Raw genomic sequence first — 20630 nt, forward strand, 5'->3', positions numbered from 1 at the left:
CGGTGGGGGACTCACGAAGCACACTTCACCGTTGCAGCTCTCATTCTCACAGCAGCTGAACCGCACAAATAAAAAATGAAACATCAACAGCAATGACACGTCTGTAGTCTTCACACTCTGCATTCCTCGTTCAATGCTCAAGGGCTAAACACTTTGGGTTCAGATGGTTCTCACTGGCACCATTATCAATGCTAAAAATGGGTGCAAGGGGTTTATAACTGCTCGCGTCTTCGTCCATTCGTTTTGACGTCAGCGATGCAGTCCATAATCATACCGCTTTATAAAACAATCGCAAGTGCGCTTCTCTGCGAACGTTGTAAAAATAAAGAGGACCTTTTTTTCTTTTTGCTTCACCCGATCTCCGAGTCGTTTGCGCAAGCTTAGTATCCCTCTCTTGTTACTGCCCCTCCTTTGTCGACTTCTTGATTGTTCGCCCTTTTTTGTGTCACGGAGCTACTTGAAACTTTGAAACTTACAAAGGCTTCGGCGTACTTGGCCACTGCTCGCGTTTTTTTTCTCTTTTCTGCGTAATGAGTAGAGACGCCTCGCCGGCTGTGTGGATCGGCACGCCGCAGCGCGGCCGATCGCTGGAGGATATACTGGACCCGTACACTTCCAAAATTGGCGGACAAGCGACTTGTTTTCGCGTCGGGAGCACCCCGACGGAGCGCCTGGATGCGGCCAAACTGAGCAAATACTTCCAGTGTCCGCAGTGCAAATCGACGGAGCGGGTCTCCCTTTTGTGTCAGGTTTACGCCCCACTGGAGGTGTACGATCGTGTCCTCTACGTACTCACTTGCGCCGCCTGTGCACGGCGTCCGGCTGCCGGGCCATCAGGCTCTCGCACCGTTCCAGCAGCCGCGCCACCGCCAGGCGCGGGAAAGAAGAGCGGCCTCGCTGCTGTCGCTGCCGCGAAGTCGCTTGTCAGCTTTTGCTTCGCGGTGCGTAGTCAAAACTTCAGCCGGGATTTTTTTTTGGAGCTGCAGCAGCAGCAGGAGCGTACGGCGGCTCAGCAGAGCGAAAACGCGCCGACAGCCAAGACGGAAACGGAGGCACAGCTCTTCGACGAGGGCGACGGCGACTGGGGGGACGGCACGGGAGACTGGGGGACCGACAACGGCGACGTCGTCGCTGCGGCACCACCGGCCGCCTCCCCATCGCCTGTGGCTGAGGTGAACACGACCGACGCAGTGGAGGAGCAGGTGTCTTACCCGATTGCTGGGCGCGCCACCGTCGTACCGGTTAAAGGGACGCTGTACACAGACGGACTCCCACTGGACCTTTACGTGGAGCCGGCGCGAGCGATGACCAAGGAACTCTCGATCGAGGAGCAGCTGGCGGTGGCGGAGCGCATGTATGGCGACGGCGCCACGGTGGACACGAGCGGTTTCGAGGAAGATGACGAGTCCCCGACGGAGACCTGTGTGCGGGAGTACCTCGAGGCGATAGAAGCGAATCCCTCGCAGTGTGTGCGGTGGTGCCCGGGTGGTACGCCGCTGCGGACGTCGTTGTCGGCCATCGGCGTGAACGGTGCCGCAAGCCCGCCTCCGTGTCCCGCCTGCGGTGCACCTCGGCAGTTCGAGATGCAGCTAACGGCGCCGATGGTGTACTACCTCACCAAGCATATTGGCGAGGCAAACAATGCGACGCTGCACTTTAGAAACGTTTTGGTGTACACGTGTAGCAAGCACTGCTACGCAGCCACACAGAACCAGCCGTACTTACCGGAGTACGTGGTTGTGGAGGAGGAGCTTTAGTATTATTGCCAAGCCCTGTGACTCCGTGCTCTTTTTTTTTTTGATAATTCATAATTAAGCCTCCGGCGTAAACGCGAGTAACTCCGATTGAAAGTCAACGAATAGCGAAAGCACGTAAAATATATTGAAGAGACCTTACGATTGAGAGACAGCTTCTGCACCCTAGCGGAGAAGCGATACGATAAAGAAAGGAGGTGTCACAGTTTCGGGCACTTGAGCGCTGGCAGCTGAGGCAACCCACAAGCTTTTGTCGTCATATTCCTGTTACCCACACCACCACCCACCTGGGTTAGTCGTTAATGAAACGAATTCTCGCCAAGTACTCTCTTTTCTCTTTACCTTTTGTTTAATGCCGGTTTCTTGCTGGCTTTTGCTTTTCTCGTCTGCACGGCAACATTCTGTTGTCCAAACTGTGCGCACGCTCGCTGAAGAAATCCGAGGAGACTCGATTTCTCTCCACAACCCGGTTGTTCATCTGCGTAGCGGATCCCCATCTCGTTTTGGCCTCTTCTTGGATTTGAAGAGATCGTTTTTGTTTTCATACATTCTTATTATTAATGCTATTTGGGGCAACCTGTGCGACAACACTTGTCCGGTACTGACTTCTCACACACACATACATATATATACATATTCCTTCTTTTTCCTCAAAACAATTGTTTGCGTCGGGGCTGCTTAGCTTACGTCTTTTTTTTTCTGAACGAAAACCGTCAATACAGACTCAAAGGACTTTTTACTTCGTCGTTTGCTGCTCAAAACAGCATAGCCAAATAGCAGCTACAACAGAACACGAACGGCTCACACCCATGACGGATTTCGAAGAAGTGATTCTGCTCAACGATAAAGCTGCGTTGCTGCAGTTCTTTTCTGCGGCGCCGAAAAATGCGGTGAACGGCGTGAACGGTGAGGGCTTCACCCCTCTCTACTTCGCCTGCATGAAGCCGTCGGTGTCCCTAAGCACCATTGAGGAGCTCATCCATCTCGGCGCTAGCGTCGACGACAGGGCCACCGACGACGAGACACCGCTGTACATCAGCGTGTACAACCACCGCAGTGACGTCGCCAAGTACTTGCTAGGCCTACGCGCGGATGTGAATGCCACCAACGGCGCCTTGAAGGAAACGGCGCTGCACGTCGCTGCGCGATTCGGCTATGGCGATCTCGTTACCCTTTTGCTTGGTGCCGGTGCGGATCTGAACGCGCGCAACGTAAGGCAGGAGACCCCGCTGTTTGCGGCTGCCGAGGCAGGGTGGCACGAGACGGTGTATCTGCTGCTCAACGCCGGTGCCAACACAACCCTCACCAACGAAGACGCCAAAAGCGCACTTTACATCGCTTCAGAGAAGGGATTCAAGCACGTGGTGGTGCTGCTGAAAGCCCCCCAGGCTGACCTGAAGCACGCCAAGGCGGAGGCGGACGTCGAGTGGCGGCTGCGTCCTGAGCCGATGATGTCTTCGGATCAGATGATGGACAAGGCGGCCACGGACAAGAACTTCTCGGCAGCGGTGAAGCGGCGCTCCTCTGCCACGGTGGAGGTGGTTCCCGAGACGAAGCCGATGGAGGTGATGGACATCAAGGTGCCGGAGCCGAAGATGCGAATGCACGACCCTCTCACTGGTCAGGCCTATGGCCCGTGTCGGAGCCTAGCAGAAGTGGGCTACGACTCTCCCCCGGCCATACCAAAAGAGCTGCAGCATCTTCCACCCGCGCGGCTGTCCCGTGTGGGCGGAACTTCCATGGTGGTCGGCACGGGAACGGAGGAAGGTGCTCGCGAGCCTTTCCGCGTGGAGACCCCCATCACTGATGCGATGCACTTCGAAATGCCGCACAGTAAGTAGAGGCAACAACAGGCGGAATCGTCCGTATTATGTTCGCCACTGCCAACGCAGCGTCGCATTAGTCTTTCTTGACGCCTTTCCCTCAACTCGACCCCTGCCGCTTCTGAAGTCAATTTGGCCCTTCTAAGGAGGAGAAGGACACGTACCTTTTCCTGCCTCTTCTCCGGCTACATTCTTGTTGCCTACTCTGACAAGTCCGTTACCCACACGTTTTCTTTTCTCCTCCCTTTGAATCTGCATCGTGCTTGGCGAAGAAAAAAATAATGATGTACAGTAGTTTGGTTTGCTTTTTTTCGTAGTGAAAGAACCTCGGTACAGCTGTTTTCTGAAAAAAGCGGAATGCAAGACTGAGAGTACAGGGTTTGGTTTGAGGTGCTCACTCGCTTTCGTAGAGACCGCGCGAGGCTCGTCGCTACTGCGTCCCACGTGCGGTCCTAGGGGCAAGCGAGCGCGCCGGGCGGAACACTAGCCTTTGCGGTAATCGTGCGTGTTGTGGGTTTCTGACAGCTATTGCATCAAAGTCGTATTCGGTTGTGAGCGTTAAAAAGGGGAAATGAGAGAAGGAAAAACACCTGCTCGAGTATCCGACCTCTGTGATGATTTCCATAATGATGTACATTCCCTGAGTCTCCAGAAACACGCCCGCTTTCTCTGCGCAAGGTATGTTCAACTCTCCCTTCATTTCAATTGCTGTTGTTTCTATTTTCGTTTTTTTACCCGACTCGTTGTGTGTCTTCATGCCGCTTAGAACGAACATACATAAAGAAAGGAGTCAAAAAAGACACGACTGCTATTTGTTGTCGTGCACGCAAGCATTGCTGCCGCATCTCCGATTCACTGCCGCAACCCAAACAAAAACAGAACAGAAGCAAGAAAACAAACAAACAAAGCAGCAATAAAACACGCGGCATTCTTATCTCTGAAACGGCGTCTGAAGCAACGACAAACCATAGCACCGAGTGTTTCTCTTCTGTCATTACTAAGAGAAGAGGAAAGGAACAAAAACTTAGTGCTTAGCTTGCTGTGGTCTGCGCTGCCGAACAACAGCATCAAAACTAAGAACCTCTAATATGTCTGCCGCGAAGAATAGTAAGCGGTGTCACGGGGGCTTGAAGGTGTCGTTGATTTGCCTTGCCGCTGTCTTTCTCCTTTTTCTTGGCTCCAGCGCGAGGCTTGCGGTGGCGCAGGAAAACGCTGTAGCCCCCGAAGCTGTCGTACCGACAACGGACACACCGACCGCCGTAGCAGCACCTTCTCATGATGCCTCTTCAGACCTTTCTTCGTCCCAGGAACCGCAACAGGACGAACCGAGACAGGTTTTAGAAGAAGAGCCAACGCTCGCCGCCGTGGCTGCAGCCGCCATTGCGGAATCGAATCAGCAGATCCAGGAGACACTCAGACCCGAAGCGGAAGACGCACAGCGCCTGCAGCTGGAACAGGAGGCGGCGCAGCGCGAGGCGCAAGTGCATGCGCAAGAGGAAGCGACAGAACGTCTCGAAGCGGCGAGGCGTGCGGCGGAAGAGGCGCGGCAACTGCAGGAGAGAAGACAAGCGGAACAGGCCCGACAAGAGCGCGATGCAGCCCTCGCAGTGGAGCGGAGGCGCGTAGCGGAGGAGAGGGAGGAGGAGCAGCGGCGGCGTCAGCAAGAGCAAGCACGGCAGGCACAGGAAGCGGAAGCGGAGGCGCAGGCGCGGGCACGAATTGTAGAAGAAATTCGACTCGCCGAAGAGAGCGGTGTTGCGGAGGCGGCGCAGCAAGCGGCGGAGGAAGCCGTGAGAGCCGCAGAAGAGGAGCGGAGAGCTGATGAGGCTCGACTTGCCGTGGAAGCGCAGCGAATACTGGAAGAGGAGGAGGAAAGACGAGCGAAGGAGGCAGCTCAGATTGCCGAAGCAGCACAGGAGGCTGAGAAGGCGCGAGTGGCCGAGGAGCGATCACGCCAGGCGAAGGAAGCTGAGGCAGCTCGGATAGCGGAAGAGGAGCGTCGAACCGTGGAACAAGTGCGCCAGCAGGAGGAGGCGCAGAAGGCTGAGGAGGCGCGAGTGGCCGAGGAGCGATCACGCCAGGCGAAAGAAGCTGAGGCAGCTCGGATAGCGGAAGAGGAGCGTCGAACCGTGGAAGCGCGTCGTGTAGAGAGCGAAAAGGTGGACGAGGCGGGGCGGCTCGCTGCGGAGGCCCGCAAAGCCGAAGAGGTCCTCCTGGCGCAGAAAGAGCAGGAAAGACTTGAAGAGGCGCGGCGCGCGGAGGAGAGGCGACGGGCTACGAAGGAAAAAGAGGCGGCTGCTCGGCAACTTCGCGAACAAAAGGAGGAGCTGAACCGTCTACTAAGTCAGAGAGGGGAAATGCTGCAAAAGACACGGGCAGAAAACAACGAGTACCGTGCCGCCGTCGCTGCGCTTGAGGCACAGGAGGCGGATGATCTGGCAGCCGTGCAGGAGCGCGAAAAGGCGGCTGCGCGTTCACTGCAGCAGTCGGTGGAAGGACAGCTAGAGACGCTGACGCGCAATCTTGCGACGCTTGATGAGCAAACGACGGCTATTCGTACATGCCTGAAGGAGTCCACAGCCGGCAACAAGCCGATGGAAACGCTTCTTACCGAGCTCAACGCGTTCTTCAAAGAGGTGGACAACGCTGGTGGCGCCATGGACGCCATTGACGAATCGACGCGATTCCTGAAAAAGGCTACGAGGCTCGCTCGAAGCAGCAGAGACGACAGCGACGCTTCCTCCACTGCTGCAGCTTCTTACGAAGAGCGGCGCAACGCGTTAGCGGCGTCGCACAACTCTGCTAATGCCCGGCTGCAGAAGGAACAGCTCGAGATAGACGCACAAATCGCGGAGCTCCAACAGAGACTCGGTCGTGAGGTGGAGACTGGGAAATCGAACGAAGAGGTCGACGAGGCAGAGGTGACAGCTCCCATTCCAACTCTTCCTTCCTCTTCATCTACGCCCATAGTCTCGTCGGAGAGTGGTTGGGAGGACGCTGAGGTCACCCCACCAACTCCTTCTACAAGGAATGCCCCCGAGCCCACGCTTCACTCCGATGCTGCTGGTGCCGCTGATGGTGCTGTTACACCACCACCCTCCTCCTCCTCTGCTGCACCGAGGCCGGTAACACCACACCACGTTCCGGATCTGCGCCAAAACCCGTCTCTCCGTCAGCTGATTGATACTCTCGTCCGGCAAGCGGAGGAGCGCGGTTACAACGTCTCCAAGTACGAGGTGCATCACCGCGAGGACGGCGCCTTCTTTGAAGCGAAAGGTCAAGTGGAGATTATCGTGACGACGGTGCTTGTTACCCTCGTCTCTATCATCCAAACGCTGCGGTGGTGCCGTGGTGGCGCCGAAGAAGCCAACAGTGTGGTAGAAGCGACGAATACGGTGACTCCTGCACTACAACTCACCAAGGACACCACAAGTGCTGCTGCTGCTGCTGCTGCGAGCGGTGCCCTCCCCAATGCACCACCGCAGCGAGGCGGTCAGCGTGCTCCAACTGGGCCGCCTACACCTCAAAATCTGGCCCCATCGCTGCGTTCGTTGCCACCTAATGCGGAGAGACGCGATCCTTTCGAAGGTGCACCGCTGCGCCAGCGGCGCACACCCGGCAGCGAATCTTCGTCGTCTCCCACGAGCAATCTGGACCCGATGCAGCAGCAGCCTCCGGACCTGCCGACGGGCGTTCCACCCAGACCGCCATCTCCCACCGATGCGCAGCCCACACAGCCGCCCAAAGCGTCGGTCGGTAAGCCGCAGCGGTTTGGGCTGGTGCCGACCTCCACGCAACGCCCGTCTGCGACTAGCCAGGGTGACTCCCCGAATCGCTTCCCGGCTTCTCTTAACAACCCCTCGCTAGGGGGTCCGGTGCTGAGAGCGGCCGCGCCGCCTGCGGTGGGGAGCCAGCCGACGCCCCCACCACCGCGGCGCCGCAGGGATGCCGAGGACTTTGAGCTGGAGAACCCGTTTCTGTCGCGATGGTCCTAAACACAACGGGTGACGTGTTCTCCTTTTGCCAGGTTGGAAAGTTTCTGTCTGTGGTAGATGATGTGGTGACGTAAACGGCGCGCAGCCGCAATTCTCATTGGGCTCTACTAAGCAAATCGTTTTTTTTTTCATTTAGAGGGTGAGTCATACCGGTATTTTTCCCTTGCTTTTGCTGTTGCTTGAAAATATCGAAGGCACTTGCAGTGTTTCCACGGAGGGCGCGTGACACTCCACAAGGCTTACAGACGCTTTCAGCTCACAGCGTTCCGTCTCTCGGGATTTTATTTGTGGGCGTTTTTTTTTTCTTCTTGCCGCATGTCAACTTCGGGTTGCGCGGCATCGCGAAGAAACACGCTGCTACGAGCAGGTCCCTCACTTCACCCCATCTCTACTCCGCGTTCCTTCTTTCTTTTCTCTCCTGTGATTGACGACACTTGTGAAGTACTTGTCACCTGCAAGCTGACGTACAAAGACGGGCTAAAAACCTTTCAGAGCACAAACATACAGTCCTCGTAAAAGTCTACTTTTGCAGCAGGTACTTTTTGTTTCCTACGTTGTGTGGAACAAGCGTTGAATCTTTGTGAAGTATTTCTTCTGCAGCGCGTCGGTTTCTCGCGCACACACTTAAACGTCCTGTTTTCTGTTCAGTGAGATTCGCGATGTCCGCGGAGGACGAATCGTCATGGCGGCTCCTCTTCAGCATCGCGTTGAGCCACGGTGAAGCCCTGCACTCGAGGCAGCTGACCTGGGAGGCCTGGATGGTCTTTCTGAGTTCAGCCCGCCTCATCGGGACCACCGCTGGCGTGTTTCCTGTGTTGCTGGATCAGCTCTGGCAGCGGCAAGCGCTGTTCACAGAAGGAGCGCCAAGAAGAGAAAGGCGCAGTGAAATGTTTACCTCGTCGTCCACCCTACTCGATGAAGCGTCCCGCCATGCCTCGGATAGCACAGGAAGCGTTGCGTTCGTTGAGTTTGGCGGTTTTGTGGACATGATGAAGGTGCTCTGTCTGCGCGTCTATCAGACCTTCCAGTTTGCCCACCTGCGGGCGCAGCACGGCGAAGATGGCGATGCGGTGCTCCTTGCCCTACGTCGCTGCGCCGAGGACCGCGTGCTGTTGACCGAGGCGGTGCGGTTTACCGCGTCACGGTACTTGAAGCCTTTCATTACAGAAAGCACCATTCACACCACCTCGCGGGTGGGCCTCCGCGCCGCGCGCAACGGGTGGGCGGTGCACGTGAACCGCCTCGTTACCCACATCGTCGGCGCACTTGCCCAGACGACGATCGTACCGGTGTACCGTAAATACGCGAACACCGCCGTGGGCCGAATGACGGAGGAGGACTACTGTGCCTTTCTGAAAGATTACCTGCCGGGCTTGAACACGTTGGAGGAGACGTGCGCGCTGGCGATCTTCACACACGGCGGCTTTCCAGATATCCGGCCCCTGCTGAAGCCGTTGCTGTCACTCGCAGCGACATCCGCCGACGTTTCCCTTCTCACCTCCACCCCCACGCTTGGCTTGACTGATTTCATAGAGGCACTTCTCATGTTGGCGGTGGTGGTGTCCGCGGACGAGGAGCGGCATCCCAGCCTCCGTCCCATCACGGCGAAGGTGTGGCTGTTCTTTGAACGCTACCTGTGCTGCGGAGGGACGGGGGGCAGCTCCATGTGTGCTGACCCCTACGTGACTGGACGGTATGCTGCGATGCCGCCTGGCCTGGTCGCGGTTTTTCCGAACGTCGTAGCACTGCTGCCGTGCCCGACGTTGTTTGTTGAGGTCTGTAACGCGCCCTGCTACGTGGAAGAGGGAGACACAAGTTCCAGTCCTCCCCCCACTTCGGTGAAGCAGCCGGCTCTGTCGCCCGGCTCGCCGAACAGCGATAAAACACCTTTTCTCACGGAAGTGGTTGCCCAGGCGGACACAACCGATTCGTCACCTACGAAGCCCACCCCTCTCGCCGCTCCAAAAGGAAATGTTGCGATGGAAGCGGCCTCGCCTTTTTTTGCGGCCCGGTGGAGCCTGCTGGAGTGCAACGCGGATGTTCCTTTTTTCGGTGAAGGAGAGGCGCTGACCGCATGCCAGGTCACGGTGGGCGGCACGGTGGTCAACGCCACGCCCACCTCGTGCCCTGAGATTTGGAAGATCAGCCTCTCCGCCCTGTCACTGGAGTCTGTGAAGTTGAATCGATGCGCGGTGGAGACAACAGCGACGACTGCCGGGTTGGATGATGGCGGTAGCAAAAGCAGTGGCAGTGAAGTGAAGCTGATCTTTACGCCGCTCCGATCCTTTCCCGTGGAGCTCGTGATACCGGAGGGCGACGGGACTGGCGGCAACGCGAGGAATGGTGGCAAAGCAGAGAAGAGCAACCGACTCCAAAATTCTGATGGAGACGCAGCTGAGCATCTCATGCCGTGGGGATGCAAGGACGTGGTGCTCACCGACACGTCCGTCACTCAGCTGATGACGGCTTCCTTGGTGAGCCGCGTGCGTGCCCTTCTCGATGAAGCGAACAAAGCGTCCAGCACACCCGTCGCCGCCGCCACCGCTGACAGCGCACCGTCTTCTCTACAGCAGGCAACGGTTTCACTTGCGTCGTTCTGTGAGGTGTGCCGGCGGCTGCGGTGGTGTGGAGCGCGCGAGAAGGACGGTGCGACGGATCTCGAGCACCTGTGCAGTCAGGCGCTGACGAGTTGCCGCCTCTATCACCGCCTTCTGCACGCCAGCGCATCGCGCCGTAATGCGGCACCTCTGCCGCCCTCAGACGGGTCGCAGCGGATGAGCGTGCTGGAGGTGTTGGGCTGCCTGTCGGTGTTGCTGTTCCGCGATGATTTGTGCGGACTGCGCGACATCCCCGACGTGCCCCGCCGACTGGAGTTAGCGCTGCACTCGGCCATCAGTGCGGAGACGACGCCTGCAACGACCGCCACGCCGGCTGCCGACCTTCAGGCGGGGAAAAAGGCAGACATCCGCAGTCTTCCCCACAACAAACTTCGCGACGAGCCCTTCATGTTGGCGCTGGAGCGAAAGGAACTGCAATCGGCGGCATCGCGGGAACGACGGGCTGCGTTGATCAAAGCGATTCGGGATCATCACACACAGCAGATGTCGGGTCCCGTTGTGCTGCCACCGCTGCCAGAGAGTCGCCCAAACGCCATGCGGCTCGTATCGCAGTACGGCAACGTCGATCCCACAGAGGACTTTCAGCGCGTGATGCTGGAGGGGGCAGAGACAGTCAAGGCGTATTTCATCGAGAAGGAGCTTGCCATTCCTGAGTGGCGAGGAAGCTAGATTTGCTACCCATGTACAATAGCTTGCAGAAGCGGAAATTAATTAGGAGCTGAGATAAGTGCAAAGCTCAATGTATTGAGTTTTACTCCGCGAGTGTTGCTCTCCGCCTCTTTTGTTTACCCACGTTGGTCTCCCACGGTACGCGGCTGAACCGCCGCGGTGGAACAAGACCCTCTCGAATGTAAAAAAAAAAGAGTAACTGAATAGCCCGGCGTTTTAGTCTGCCGGGGCGCTTGTTTTCTCTCGCCTTTTCGCTGAGAAGTGACGCTGCTTTGCTTTTTTTTTTGGCTCCTACGATATTTAGTGAAGCGGAAAGGTGGTGCACTCACTGCCGCCGTCAAAAAAAAAGACAACAAGAAACAGCAGGCGGCCCACGAGATCGTCGCTGCATGCTTGAATACGTGCAGTCTACCGTGAATTCTCGTGACGCTTCTATCGTCTCGTCACCGCACCTCCTCACCTTTCTTCTTTCCTGTTCTTCCTTTGTTTTCGTTCAGTATTGGTGTTTAAACATCAACGACGGCGATTCGTCGTTTCAAAACTTGTCGGCCTTCCAAAGCGCACGACAATTGCTTTTTTCTTCATAAAGCCGTGCAACTAGAATCTCACCTAGTGTATTTTTCGTTCGGAAAAAGAGGGCGTCGGCGTCTCTGCTTTGTTGTATTTGAAAGGCCTTTTCTTGGTGTTCTCTCAGTGGGTTTCCCTTTTTTTGTCTGCATTTTCACGACACGTGCTGACGACGATGGCCGGAATTAATAGCCGCAGGGCCTCGGCTCAACGGCACGCTTTGCTCGAAAACCTGCAGCGAATCTACTTCAACAACCTGACCGCAGAGGAGCAGGAGGACTGTGTTCGGCAGCTGTACGATGTCGACCTGCGCGCGTTAGAGGAGTGTCTTCTGCAGGTCACTCACGTGTGCATCACCCATCCCGACCCTGCTACCCAAGAGCTGCTGCACAACTTCATGCTGTGGCTTGCGGGGCGTTCACTGCACATCGCCTTCCGTTTAGCGTGGACAGTGGATGCTGTGTCCGACTTCTACAGCACCACAGGACTCGCGGACAGACTGAAGCACATCCACGACAAGCTGGAGAGCTACGCCATTAACCAAGGACAGGCCCCCGTGCACCTTTCGAACAGCAGCGCCGTCGGTGGCAGTATGCGCAGCTCAAACTCCCCCACGTCTCGCCACGGCTCCTTCGAAAACGATGACGAGTTCAGCGAAGTGGACGCGAGCGCTGTGCAGCGCAAGGAGGTGCGTCTGAAGATCTACAACGACGAGCGCACCTTTGTGACGACGCTGACGAACATGAGCAACATGCTTCGCTTTTTCCCCGATCGCAACCGGCGCAAAGATGAGCTACGGAAGCGGCTGCGTGTGCTGAACCAGCGCCTCGACTCGATGCGCCTGGTCCACCCCATCTGCATGAGCGACGAGGCGGTGCAGTGGATTGTGCACATCGCCGTCGAGGAGTGCACCGTGTTCTCCTCACGTGAGCGGGCACCCTACCTCATCCGCTACGAGGTCATTGTGGACGACACGGCCACCATGCGGGACCCGACGATGACGCGGCTGCGGCTGCCCGACGGCCGTTTCCGCCTGCACCAGGACAGCGATGCAGTTTTCGTGCCCACCGCGCCGCCGACGGACGCCACTGCGAGCGCGGCCGTCTCAGGAGTCTCGGCGCCTATCTTGTCGCCGGGGCGGGACGGCGGCCTGGGTGGTGGTCTCGAGGAGCCGTCTCCAGACGCGTTGCAGTGTCTCCACACGGTGTTTGGCGAGAGCAAGGCGGAGCGCATGGCCCGCGTCCGTCGGTCGTCGCCGTGGGGTGCGCACCCGAACTGGTCCATGAACGCGATGATTGTGAAGGCCGGGGACGATTTGCGGCAGGAGGAGCTGTCGCTGCAGCTCATTTACGTCTTTCAGAGCATTTGGCAGGAGGCGGGACTGACGTGCAGCGTGAGGCCGTACGTGGCCCTCCCCACCGACAGCGACTGTGGTCTCCTAGAGGTGGTGGACGACTCGTCGTCGATCGACGGAATTAAAAAGGCGCTCCGAGTGAGCAGCATCTATAACTTTTACCTCCAGGCCTATGATGGCGAGGATTCCATGCTGTACCGCAAGGCGCAGCAGAACTTCGTGGAGAGCATGGCGGGCTACAGCATTGTGTCCTACATCCTGCAAATTAAGGACCGACACAACGGCAACCTCATGATATCGCGCAAGGGTGATCTGGTGCACATCGACTTCGGCTTCCTCTTCGTGACCTCGCCCGGTGGGCTGAATTTCGAATCCGCCCCGTTTAAGCTCTCTCAGGAGCTGATTGACGTACTCGGTGGGGACTCCAGCGACTCCTTCAACTACTACCGCATTCTTGTGTACCAGGGTCTGGCGGCAGCGCGCGAGCGGTCCGAAGACTTGCTCTCGTTTGTCTCTATTTTGACCCCGTACAACGCAATGCCGTGCTTTGGGGCGGACGCAGGCGCGGTGGTGGGGCAGCTGCGCGCGCGCTTTCGCGACGACCTCTTCTCGGAAGCTGACTACGCTGTCTACGCGAAGGAGCTGATCGTGAACAGCGCTGACAACTGGCGCACGCGGCGGTACGACCAGTTCCAGAGCCTGCAGAACGGTATTCTGTAGGAGTGTACGCCTCCTCCACAACGTGCCCCTTTTGCCTCGCTCACCTGCCGCTGTTGTTTTTGTTCTTTTTCTTCTCTCTCTTGTGTTCGTCTCGTAGTTTCTGCTTTTGCTCCTCCCACATTTGAGCCACCCTTTTCAAATGCCTCACCGCGTTTTTTCTCTTTTGCGTTTGCGTCTCCGCTTTTGTGTGTTGTGACGCTGCTGCGTTTCCGTCGCTAAAACGTAGAATGAACACGACCAACCGCAATTACCACAACCACTCGTTCTCCGTTGCATCTTAGTGACTTAGCATGCGCTTTGCCGGCGCATGACCTGCCGCTGCCTACGCACTTTGCGAGCTCCGTCGGTCTTGGCAGCCACAAATGTGTCTCCTTCCTGAGTGACAAAGCGCAGCCGGCTCTCTTTTTCTTCCTTCACACGTGCACACGATCTTTCAGAACTCTGAGTGCTCCTCTCTCTCTCATCGCTGTGCTTTTCATAGATTTCTTCCCGAATGTAGCGCCTTTTTGTGCTGTCATTCACTCCATAGTACGATTGAATTTGCATCTTCTTGAACGCAAAGTACGCACCCGCTTCTTTAAAGTTGAGTCATTAACAAGGTCTGCTAATCAGAGAACTTTACATAACGCCATAAAGGACGACCACTCGACTTCTTCGCTTCCCCGTTAAAAGTCTCCTCTCGTGTCTAAAACACAGCAAAAAGGACTTCCCCCCTTAAAATATAATAACGCTCATCGCCAAGAATAATACGGGCGACAGCCTTTCCCGAAACGCGGTGCCGTCTCTATCCACTTCTTTCTTTTAAGCCACCTTTGCTCTTTCGCCAGCACACTACTCAGTGTTTCGTAATGACGAAGGACATGCCTAGCGAAACCGCCACGAAGCCACCGTCGCTGCTGTGCTTCGGCCACCCCCTGCTGGATATGATGGCCACTGTAGACGAGGCTTTCCTGAGGGAGCACAACGTCGAGCCCGGCAGCGTCTCCCTTGCCTCGCCCGAGCAGCTGTGCCTCTTCACGAAGCTGCTTGACGACTTTGAGGGGAAGGTCGGCTTTGTCCCAGGTGGGGCTGCCATGAACACCGCGCGCGCCTTTGCCTGGATGACGCCGGCGGCGCGTGTCTCCTACGTCGGTGCCCTCGGAAAAGACCGCTTTGCCGAAATTTTGAAGGATGCGCTTGTTTCGGCTGGCGTGCAGCAGCTTTTTGAGGAGTGCGACGCGAAGCCCACCGGCACGTGCGCCGGGCTGGTGGTGAACAAAGACCGCGCATTGCTGGCCTACCTCGGTGCCGCTGTTGAGGTGTCGCTGAAGCACATGCAGACAGACGAGGTGCAGGCCGCTATCGAAGACGCGTGCGTCTACTACTCGGAGGGCTTCTTTTTGAACACCGCGTCCAGCCCCGACAACCTCGTCTCCGTCGCGACCCACGCCCACCTGCACGACAAACTCTTCTGCTTCAACCTGAATGCGCCTTACCTTAGCATGACGTTCGCCAGCCGAATCCAACTGTTGATGCCACACATCGACATCCTCTTCGGTAGCGACGAGGACTTGCTGACGTACGCCTCGGTGCGCTGGCCGCAGGACTTTGATCTGGCCGCGTTGGAGCCCAAAATGCACGCGAACTCCTGCCGACAGAGGGCGCTGGTCCGCTGCCTGGCCCGCATTTCGATGCTTCCCTCCGTCATGCCGAACCGCCCACGGCTGGTGGTGGCGACGTGCGGTCCCCACGACACCTACGTGGCCTGCGGCGATCGGGTCCGCTCCTACCCAGTTCCGCCGATGCTGCCGGAGGAGATGGTCGACGTGAACGGCGCCGGCGACGCTTTTGTGGCGGGATTCCTGGCGCAGTACGTCGCGAACGGTGACGAGTCTGCCAGCGTGGTGGTTGGCCACTCCTCGGCACAGAACTGCATTCGACACAACGGCGCCGTCGTGAGCGGCGTCCCGCCTCCGCTGTTCGGGGTAAAAACGGAATAGGTGCTTCTATCTTCTTCTTTCCTTTGTTCTGCCGTTTCGTTTTCATTCAAACTGTGTGTTGCTCGCGCTCGTTCAGCAACGCAAGAAGGCAAAACCGGCGAATGTCTTTCACCTCATTTTCTTCGTTTTTCTTCTGTCTAACTCCGACGCGTGTCGTTGTTTCGTTTAATAATCTTCAGTGTACTGCTAGGCGATGCTGTGAATCAAGCGTAATCCTTGTGTACGGTGTGCTCCAGTGTTCTCTTTTTGCTTTCACACTTTCTTCCATAGAGTTCCCGAGTTCATGAGTTATTTCCCTCTGAAGCAGCGGTGTGAAATCAGGCATCTTCAGACGGGTGTATGCATGCGTATCGGGTGATAAGGTAGCTTCCGTAAAGCATTGATGAGTCCGCAACAAGCACAAAAGCTTGCATCAAAAGGTTTGACCGACTCGCGTCGTCACGAGTTTTTTTTTCTCCTCTCCATTTCTTACTTGTGCGTGTTACCGGTTCTTTTTTCTTCTGATGGACGCCAAAGGCAACTTGCTAGTGCGGTGATTTTTTTTTGTTTTCTCTTTCTACAACCCTCATGCGCGCAGGCTCTAACACACACACTCGTGTCTTTTATCGCGCATGCTTGTTTCTTCGCTTTGGGTGGATCTAAAAAGTACTATTTTTTTTCATTGTATGCTTCTGTACGTCGGGCGTGCTCTTCTTTGTTACTATTATTATTTTTGTTAAGCTTGCTTCGTTCATGTGGCTTTCTTGTTTTCACTTAGGACTAATATATATGTATATATATATATATTTTTTTACGTGGACTATCCTTTTAACGTTGAAACTTTTTTCTTTTCTTTTCGTGTCCAGCAGGTGCGCTTTATCTCTTCTGCGTCTGTGGCGAAAAGGGAAATAATTGAAAAGAAGGGGAAAAGTGGTGAGTTTGTTAGGTGACGACAAAAACACGGTGGCCATCATCGTCTCTCCGCCAGCTGCTTCAGTCACATCGTTGATAGGCGTAGCAAAACCCCCCCTTCAAATGTGTTCAATACACCGCAGCAGCACACTGTGTTTCTGTGTTTGTTGGAACACGAGCGTATGTATGGATGTAAGTATTCGCCGCGACACACGATAGCTACGGAAGAGGCTTCTGCCGAACGGGCGTAATTGCTAAATGATATTCTAGTCAAATAGCACAGCTAAAGTAGTGTCAACAAGGAAGCAGAGAAAAAAGACAAAATGTAGGAAAAAATTTGTGTTCAAGGTACCTATGTCGTGCACACAAGGCTGCATTATTCAGTGCGCTGATGTACGTTCGAGGTCAAACAAGGTGGAACTTACTCTCCGTTTCTTTCGCTTTTTTTTTAGAAAGTCAGCTGAACGGTTTTTTTTTTTGAAAACGTATTTTTTCTTTTAAACTAGTATTCCGTTGTATATAGACTTTTCGTTGCTAATCTGTTGATGAAGTGATTAATATAAACCAATAACAACAACCTGGCAGAGCTATGAGGGCTTCACGTTTTCCAACTGCGCCGCTGCTCATGACCAAATACAATTGTGATGCGGCTGGCATCGCGCGCATTTGACTTTGATGGCTGAACTTCCAAGGCAGCGACTGTGGTGCCCGGGACGCCGGTTGCAATGACCACCGCTGGCTTCGTCGAGTCGCAAAAGGCTGTTTAAAAGAAAAAGGAAAAACCTAAAGCGGCAAGTGAGGGCCTGAATGCTTTCCTTTTTATGCTGTACCTCAACGCACGGTTTTTGCGTTTTTTTTTCGTACTTTCTCCCAACTCAATAGGAAAAAAGACACGGATTCCATGAGCTCATTTTTACAGATCTTCCACTCTTCCTCTTCCTCTTCCTCTTCCTCTTCCTCTTCGTTTCCTTTTTTTTTTGGGGGGGGGGGGTAGGTGTTGTTGTTGTTGCTGTTCTGTATTGGTGCTGGTGGTTTTTGACCTTGCACTGAGAGTGTCGTGCATTTGGTGTTCAGCGCAGAGCCAACTGCTACACATCAAACGTACTTCTTTGGGTCGTTGCTCGTGCCACTGGGATAAACCGTATTCACGTTGTGAAGCGAGCGAATTCGCATCGCATGCACTTTCTCTGCTGCTCGTTGAGCTTCTCTTTTCCTCCTATTGATCGCAGCTCGTTTAGCTGCTGCTGACATATACCGAAAAATAATGGCGCGGTCGTTTGGGGAGATTCGTAGCGTGGCGGAGAACCCGTTCCGTTCACAAGTCCTCTCGTGGTACCGCAAGTGTCTCCGCGCCGCCTTTGCCGCTCCCTGGGACTCAGACGAGGACGCGATATACGTGCTGGAAGAAACGCGCCGGCTGTTCCACCAGAACCGTGACATTCGCAGCGTGGAGCGCATCGAGCGCAAGGTGCGTGAGGTGGAGATGCGGTACGAGATGGCGCTGCACTACAACATCCCCTACCCACGTCCCTTCAATAAAACGCAGGGCTCGATGCCGGAGAGCGGGGTGCCGTATGCCGCTTACCTCGACTCTTCGTATGACCACCTGGTGAACCCAAACGTCGGCGTCATCGAGGAAGGCAGCGCGAATTTGGGCGTGATGGGCGGGTTGGAGAAGCGCGAGTATTACTTTGAAGATAACACCGGCGAGGCCGACGTGGCGGGGCGGCAAAACCCCCTCGACACAACGCCGGAGCCGCCATCGACAATACGCTAGAGCTGCGCGTTCGCCACGCCCTCACGTCTTGTAAAAGGATAGCGCGAAGGCGTCTTACCGTTTCCCTCCCCCCCCTTTCCGCTTTCCCCTGGGTGCCACGACTGCTCTGAGGTCTCATGATGGTCAAATGGTGGTCGCGTACGTATCGCATCCTTTTGTCTACACACACATGCATAAGTATAATAAAAACAAGGGGAAAAGAGTACCGGGTATCGAAGGGCAGCAACAAAGTATATATTGAAAGAAAATATGGATGTGAGAGCGGGCCGCCGTGACGGCCAGTTTTCCGGAGTCGCACAGACGTCAAGCGGGTGTTGCGGTGTTAACCCGTCACGTTGAGTAGGAGGTACGTCGCTTTACTGCCCCATGCCTGGCATCCAAACGATCTTCTTGTTCTTCTCCCCATTCTTCTCCATTTCCTTTCTCCAACCTGTACGCTACAGGGACGTCCATCATACACATCATTTGCTGTTTTGCTTTTGCTTCTCCAGCTTCGACAACCTAGCACTGCTCTTCCTTTTTTTTCTTCTACACTGCTCTATACACCCCTCAGCTATACAGTTTTTGGTTTCAACGTTTTTTTCCTTCCTTTGATATCGTTTATCTGCAGAAAGGCTGTTTATGCTTTTCTGCGCCCACCGATGGAGTCCACCATTCACGTTCTGTGGGTGAGGTGCATCTCCCTGTACGAGCGGTCGCACTACCTGCTCTACGTTCTCTACACCTTCGGTTTGTTTTTATGGGAGGTGGTCACCGGTGTACTGGAGATTCCCACGGACGCCCCTCAGTACGATGCCCTGCTTCATCAAGCCAGCTGCGCCAAGTCGTACGAGGAATGGCTCCCGATCGCCTCCACCCTCGACGACCTAGATGGCTTTCAGCAGTGGCGCACCAATGAGCGGTCGGCGTACTTTTCGTTCGAAGGTGTCATGCGCACGATCGAGGAGCTGCTGGAGCTGCGCAGCACCGGCAACACGGAGACGCTGCTGGAGGGCCTGCACAAACGCGTCCACCGCTCTCTCTGCGGGATCAGTCATCACCGCCTCTACGCCTACCGCACCGGGACCAAGACGGTCATCCACTCTTACACCTCACTCGTGTGCTTCCTGCTGGGGCGCGCCGGCGAGGCGGCCCGGATCGACCAGCGCCTGCTGCCCCGCACGCGCGAGGTGCTGTCGGAGATGCACCACGTGTACGGCTCCACGGCTCTGCTGCTGCAAGGTGGCGTTCTCGCCGCCAGCGCCCACCTCGGCGTCGCGAAGACGCTCTACAAAGCCGGTCTACTGCCACCCGTCATCTACGGCAGCGGCAGCGGTGCCCTCGTGGCCACGTTAGTGTGCTGCAGCACGGACTTGCCAGCACTTTTTAGCCGATCGTATAAGGACGACGCGAGCGCGCTGATTGGCGGTGGCGGCAGCGGCAGTGCGCCGTTGTCATGCCGGAAGCGGCGGTGCCGCCTGCTGCACTCCGGCGAGGTGGTCGACCCCGCCGCTCTCACCGACTTTCTGCAGCGTACCGTCGGCGACGTCACGTTTGCCGAGGCGTACGCGCAGACCGGCCGGGTGCTGAACATTCTCTACACCTCCGCCCCCTCGCCGCTGCTGCAGGCGTGTGGGCACTACATGGTGGACCACCAGTTGCTGAACTACCTCACCGCCCCCGACGTGGTCATCCGCTCCGCCGTGCGGTGCGCGATGTGCGCCGTCGTCACGTCTCCGCCGTCGTCCACCTCTTCGCCGGAGAAGGCGGACGCGGTGGCCCCGCGCGGCCTCCTCGCCCGCACGCGACAGACGGGCTCGATCGTGATGTACGACCCTCCCGTGGTGCGCCAGAGCTACCCCAATCCGTGCGGCAAGCTCACCGGCGATGGCGCCCGCGATCCAGTGCAACGAATGCGCGGTCTCTTCTCCGTTCGCTTTAGCATTGTGTCGGATGTGTCGCTGCGCGGGTACTTGTGGCGGCAGCTGTACCTTCACAGTTCTAGCAGTCCCTTCTCGCGGCAACGGCTGTGCATGTGGGCGTGGCTGCGGTACAGCTGCGCGCTGTGCTGTCTTGGCGTTGCCCATTTGGTCTTGCGGGTAATCGCCTTGCTGGGCTACGACACCGTCGCCGGCCCCTCGCACACGTCCATGCGTGCGATGCTGCAGCAGGACGAGAGTGAGAACGTGCAGATTTACCCCATCGCCGGCCTCTGGTCGTACTTCCGTCTGTGGTGTACGTCCAATGTGGAGAACATGGCGGCTCTCGAGATGGACGCGCAGCGAGAGGTGTGGCCGCGGCTGGAGCAGCTGCGGATGTCCATGTCCGTTGAGCAGGTGCTCGCTGCTACATTGAAACGGCTCCCCCGAAATGAAGAAGAGTGAGGCGGATGATTGGGAAGAAAGGGGCGGTGGCGTTACTCCTTCACCAAACACACCGCATTTCTTAGGAAAAACGAGGAAAAAGCCGTCGACCTTTTCTGTTTTGAGTTTTTATACGAGCGA

General features: G+C 56.3%; 8 protein-coding genes across 9 annotated transcripts; all 8 read left to right on the top strand.

Moving 5' to 3' along the window:
• Positions 1 to 451: 451 nt before the first annotated feature.
• Positions 452 to 1757, top strand: ABB37_03517 (hypothetical protein; the record flags this gene model as incomplete). Its single annotated transcript, XM_015800886.1, has 1 exon — positions 452 to 1757. The coding sequence occupies exon 1, from the start codon at positions 531 to 533 to the stop codon at positions 1755 to 1757; it is 1227 nt and encodes a 408-aa protein (XP_015660893.1). The 5' UTR covers positions 452 to 530.
• A 429-nt stretch (positions 1758 to 2186) lies between these two features.
• Positions 2187 to 3595, top strand: ABB37_03518 (hypothetical protein; the record flags this gene model as incomplete). Its single annotated transcript, XM_015800887.1, has 1 exon — positions 2187 to 3595. Exon 1 carries the CDS (start codon positions 2564 to 2566, stop codon positions 3593 to 3595), a length of 1032 nt encoding a protein of 343 aa, XP_015660894.1. The 5' UTR covers positions 2187 to 2563.
• Positions 3596 to 4341: 746 nt separating this feature from the next.
• On the top strand, positions 4342 to 7572 carry ABB37_03519 (hypothetical protein; the record flags this gene model as incomplete). Its single annotated transcript, XM_015800888.1, has 1 exon — positions 4342 to 7572. Exon 1 carries the CDS (start codon positions 4666 to 4668, stop codon positions 7570 to 7572), a length of 2907 nt encoding a protein of 968 aa, XP_015660895.1. The 5' UTR covers positions 4342 to 4665.
• Positions 7573 to 8012: 440 nt separating this feature from the next.
• On the top strand, positions 8013 to 10859 carry ABB37_03520 (hypothetical protein; the record flags this gene model as incomplete). Its single annotated transcript, XM_015800889.1, has 1 exon — positions 8013 to 10859. The coding sequence occupies exon 1, from the start codon at positions 8232 to 8234 to the stop codon at positions 10857 to 10859; it is 2628 nt and encodes an 875-aa protein (XP_015660896.1). The 5' UTR covers positions 8013 to 8231.
• A 495-nt stretch (positions 10860 to 11354) lies between these two features.
• Positions 11355 to 13500, top strand: ABB37_03521 (putative phosphatidylinositol 4-kinase; the record flags this gene model as incomplete). Its single annotated transcript, XM_015800890.1, has 1 exon — positions 11355 to 13500. The coding sequence occupies exon 1, from the start codon at positions 11602 to 11604 to the stop codon at positions 13498 to 13500; it is 1899 nt and encodes a 632-aa protein (XP_015660897.1). The 5' UTR covers positions 11355 to 11601.
• Positions 13501 to 13979: 479 nt separating this feature from the next.
• ABB37_03522 (adenosine kinase-like protein) lies at positions 13980 to 15479 on the top strand (the record flags this gene model as incomplete). Of its 2 annotated transcripts, none has more annotated exons than XM_015800891.1 (1): positions 13980 to 15479. In XM_015800891.1, the coding sequence occupies exon 1, from the start codon at positions 14349 to 14351 to the stop codon at positions 15477 to 15479; it is 1131 nt and encodes a 376-aa protein (XP_015660898.1). In that variant the 5' UTR covers positions 13980 to 14348. The 2 variants fall into 2 exon arrangements, with proteins under 2 accessions (XP_015660898.1, XP_015660899.1); XM_015800892.1 differs by having other exon boundaries at positions 13998 to 15479.
• A 2155-nt stretch (positions 15480 to 17634) lies between these two features.
• ABB37_03523 (putative mitochondrial hypothetical protein) lies at positions 17635 to 18147 on the top strand (the record flags this gene model as incomplete). The annotated part of the gene is made up of 1 exon (XM_015800893.1): positions 17635 to 18147. One exon carries the CDS (start codon positions 17635 to 17637, stop codon positions 18145 to 18147), a length of 513 nt encoding a protein of 170 aa, XP_015660900.1.
• Positions 18148 to 18788: 641 nt separating this feature from the next.
• Positions 18789 to 20510, top strand: ABB37_03524 (hypothetical protein; the record flags this gene model as incomplete). The annotated part of the gene is made up of 1 exon (XM_015800894.1): positions 18789 to 20510. One exon carries the CDS (start codon positions 18789 to 18791, stop codon positions 20508 to 20510), a length of 1722 nt encoding a protein of 573 aa, XP_015660901.1.
• Positions 20511 to 20630: the final 120 nt, after the last annotated feature.

This window comes from Leptomonas pyrrhocoris, assembly GCF_001293395.1.
Source record: "Leptomonas pyrrhocoris isolate H10 chromosome Unknown, whole genome shotgun sequence".
Classification (NCBI taxonomy): domain Eukaryota; phylum Euglenozoa; class Kinetoplastea; order Trypanosomatida; family Trypanosomatidae; genus Leptomonas; species Leptomonas pyrrhocoris.